The following is a 2,510-nucleotide window of genomic DNA, read 5'->3' as shown; positions in this document are numbered from 1 at the left end:
AGGTTCTATCAGTGAGGTAGGACTAAATCTTTTAAATTCATTAAGAGTAGATTTTAAATTATATCGATGTTTTACTTTCAATGTTTTACGTTTGTTCCAATTTTTTTTCAAAAGTAACTAAATGAAAACAAAAAAAAATACAGTATAAACCATTTCCTATCAACAATGTGGTGGGATAAAAAAAGGACCTCCAACCATCACGCTAACGACGTAATAAAGATAAATTAAGACTAGAAAAACATCGATGTTTTAAAATATGTATGCTCAATATTAAAATATCATTGCATACAAATCTTTACCAAAAATACATCGATGTTTTTGAACAACCTTTTCATTAACATAAGGTCTGTTCCAACGACTACGTTTACTCTGTCAGGCGGAAGTGTTTTTTGCAAAAAAGAATGCAAATTGACAAAAAAAACCATCGATGTTTAGAAATATCAATGTTCAATATTAAAATATCGTTGCAAACAATAAATACATACCCAAAATACATCGATGTTTTCGAACTATTTCAGAAACATAAGGTCTGTTCTTACGATCACGCATTCTACGGCCTGTCAGAAGTTATGTTTATATAAAAGAATAGAACATCGACTACAAAAAACATTGATGTTTTTAAAATATCGTTGCTTATAATACATTGCCCAAAATACATCGATGTTTTTAAAAATCCATTTGAGTAACATAAGGTCTGTTCCAATGATCAAGCATTCTACGGCCTGTCAGAAGTGATTTTTGAAACAAAGAATCCGACACAGACTACGAAAAACATCTATGTTTAAAAAATCAATGCTCAATATTAAAATAACGTTGCTTACAATACATCACCAAAAATACATCGATGTTTTTGAACAACCGTTTCAAGAACATAAGATCTGTTCCAACGACTACGTATACTCCCGTCAGTCGGAAGTGTTTTTTGCAAAAAAGAATGCAAATTGACAAAAAAAAAAACATCGATGTTTTTAAAATATCGTTGCTTACAATTCATTACCCAAAATACATCGATGTTTTTTGACATCGACAGTCGACAAAACCACTTCTGACAGGCCGTAAAATGCGTGATCGTTGGAACACACCTTATGTTTCTGAAATAGTTGTTCAAAAACATCGATGTTTTTTCGGTAATGTATTGTAAGCAACGATATTTGAAAACATCGATGTTTTTTGTAGTCGATGTCGGGTTCTTAGTTTCAAACATCAATTCTGACAGACCGTAAAATGCGTGATCGTTGAAACAGACCTTATGTTATTCAAATAGATTTTCAAAAACATCGATGTTTTTTGGTTAATGTATTGTGACCAACGATATTTTAAAACATCGATGTATTTTGTAGTCGATGTCGGATTCTTAGTTTCAAAAACCTTCTAACAGGCCGTAGAATCCGTGATCGTTAGAACAGACCTTATGTTATTCAAAGGGATGTTCAAAAACATCGATGTTTTTTGGGTAATGTATTGTAAGCAACGATATTTTAAAACATTGATGTTTTTTGGAGTCCATGTCCTATTGGTTGATTGAAAAAGCACTTACTGACCGGAGCATGCGTTGTCTTAAGAGCAGTCTTTATGTTACTGAAACGGTTAAAAAAAAACATCGATGTTGAAAAACATCGATGTTTTTTGTCGATATTTTTTTAAACATCGATGTTTTAGTATTGATCTTCGATGTTTTAAAACCTTCTAATCCCAACCAACCTCGCTCTCTCCTTCATGACGAAATCTTGAAAACATTAGAATAATGAAACAGTTTTATTTTATAAGTAAATATTGATATAGTAAGATTTACAACTAAATTTTCTTTCAGCTACCACTGATGACGAAGAATTCCAAATCGCTGAATGTGTTGACGAATGTATCTTCAGGGACGTTTTCGGTTATGTGGTAGGGATATTTTTTATAAAAGTCACTTATACAAAACAAGTTTTGGATGTTAAAAGTGTAAATGTTTTTTTTCTCATTTCTAGAACAAGAAAACAAACAAGCTCGACGAAACTGCTATCGTGAACACCTTTACTAAGCGTTTTGACGGCAACAGTAAGTGGAAGGAAGCAACACAGAAAGTAGCCAAATCCTGCCTTGGCGAGAGTGGTAAGTTCTTATAAGAGTTCAAGCAATTTCATTTATTTATTTTTTATTTTAATATGTTCATTTTATATTTTGTTATAGGTAAAGATATCAAGGCCTCATCCAAATGCAAGAGTGGTGCTCTTCAGTTCCTCAGGTGTTACACAAGAGGAGTCTTCTTGGTGAGTTTGAAAAAAAAATTAAATGTACTTTATTTATTGTAGAATATTAAGACAAGCTACTAAAATGAAGAGTAATGGGTATTAGAGCTTTATACTGTGCAGTGTTTCAGTGAAAAAATAATATTAAATTTTGTGATTTTTTTACTTAATATTTCCGAAAAAAATTAGAGATCACAAAGTTGAAATTCACAATAAAAAATCCACTGGCTCATTACCAGTGATGCGGCGAGAGGGATGCGCTGGGATCTCTTGAGCTCT

At 32.0% G+C, this 2,510-nt stretch overlaps 2 protein-coding genes across 2 annotated transcripts in view; one reads left to right on the top strand and one right to left on the bottom strand.

The window, feature by feature from the left end:
• LOC106683707 (uncharacterized) overlaps positions 1 to 2,510 on the bottom strand; it is a gene marked incomplete in the record, with an annotated part of 56,199 nt that overhangs the window by 14,436 nt on the left and 39,253 nt on the right.
• The window catches only part of LOC106683708 (general odorant-binding protein 68), a 35,447-nt gene that overhangs the window by 28,614 nt on the left and 4,323 nt on the right, over positions 1 to 2,510 (top strand). The window contains exons 4-6 of the mRNA XM_067046755.1: positions 1,811 to 1,887; positions 1,971 to 2,094; positions 2,173 to 2,252. Coding sequence (XP_066902856.1) covers positions 1,811 to 1,887; positions 1,971 to 2,094; positions 2,173 to 2,252 — 281 coding nt within the window. The remainder of the gene's footprint in view (positions 1 to 1,810; positions 1,888 to 1,970; positions 2,095 to 2,172; positions 2,253 to 2,510) is intronic.

Source organism: Halyomorpha halys, unplaced genomic scaffold, assembly GCF_000696795.3.
Source record: "Halyomorpha halys isolate HHAL.00 unplaced genomic scaffold, Hhal_1.1 Scaffold506.1, whole genome shotgun sequence".
Taxonomy (NCBI): domain Eukaryota; kingdom Metazoa; phylum Arthropoda; class Insecta; order Hemiptera; family Pentatomidae; genus Halyomorpha; species Halyomorpha halys.
Note: the sequence above shows the minus strand (reverse complement) of the source record. Positions and strands in the feature narration are given on the sequence as shown.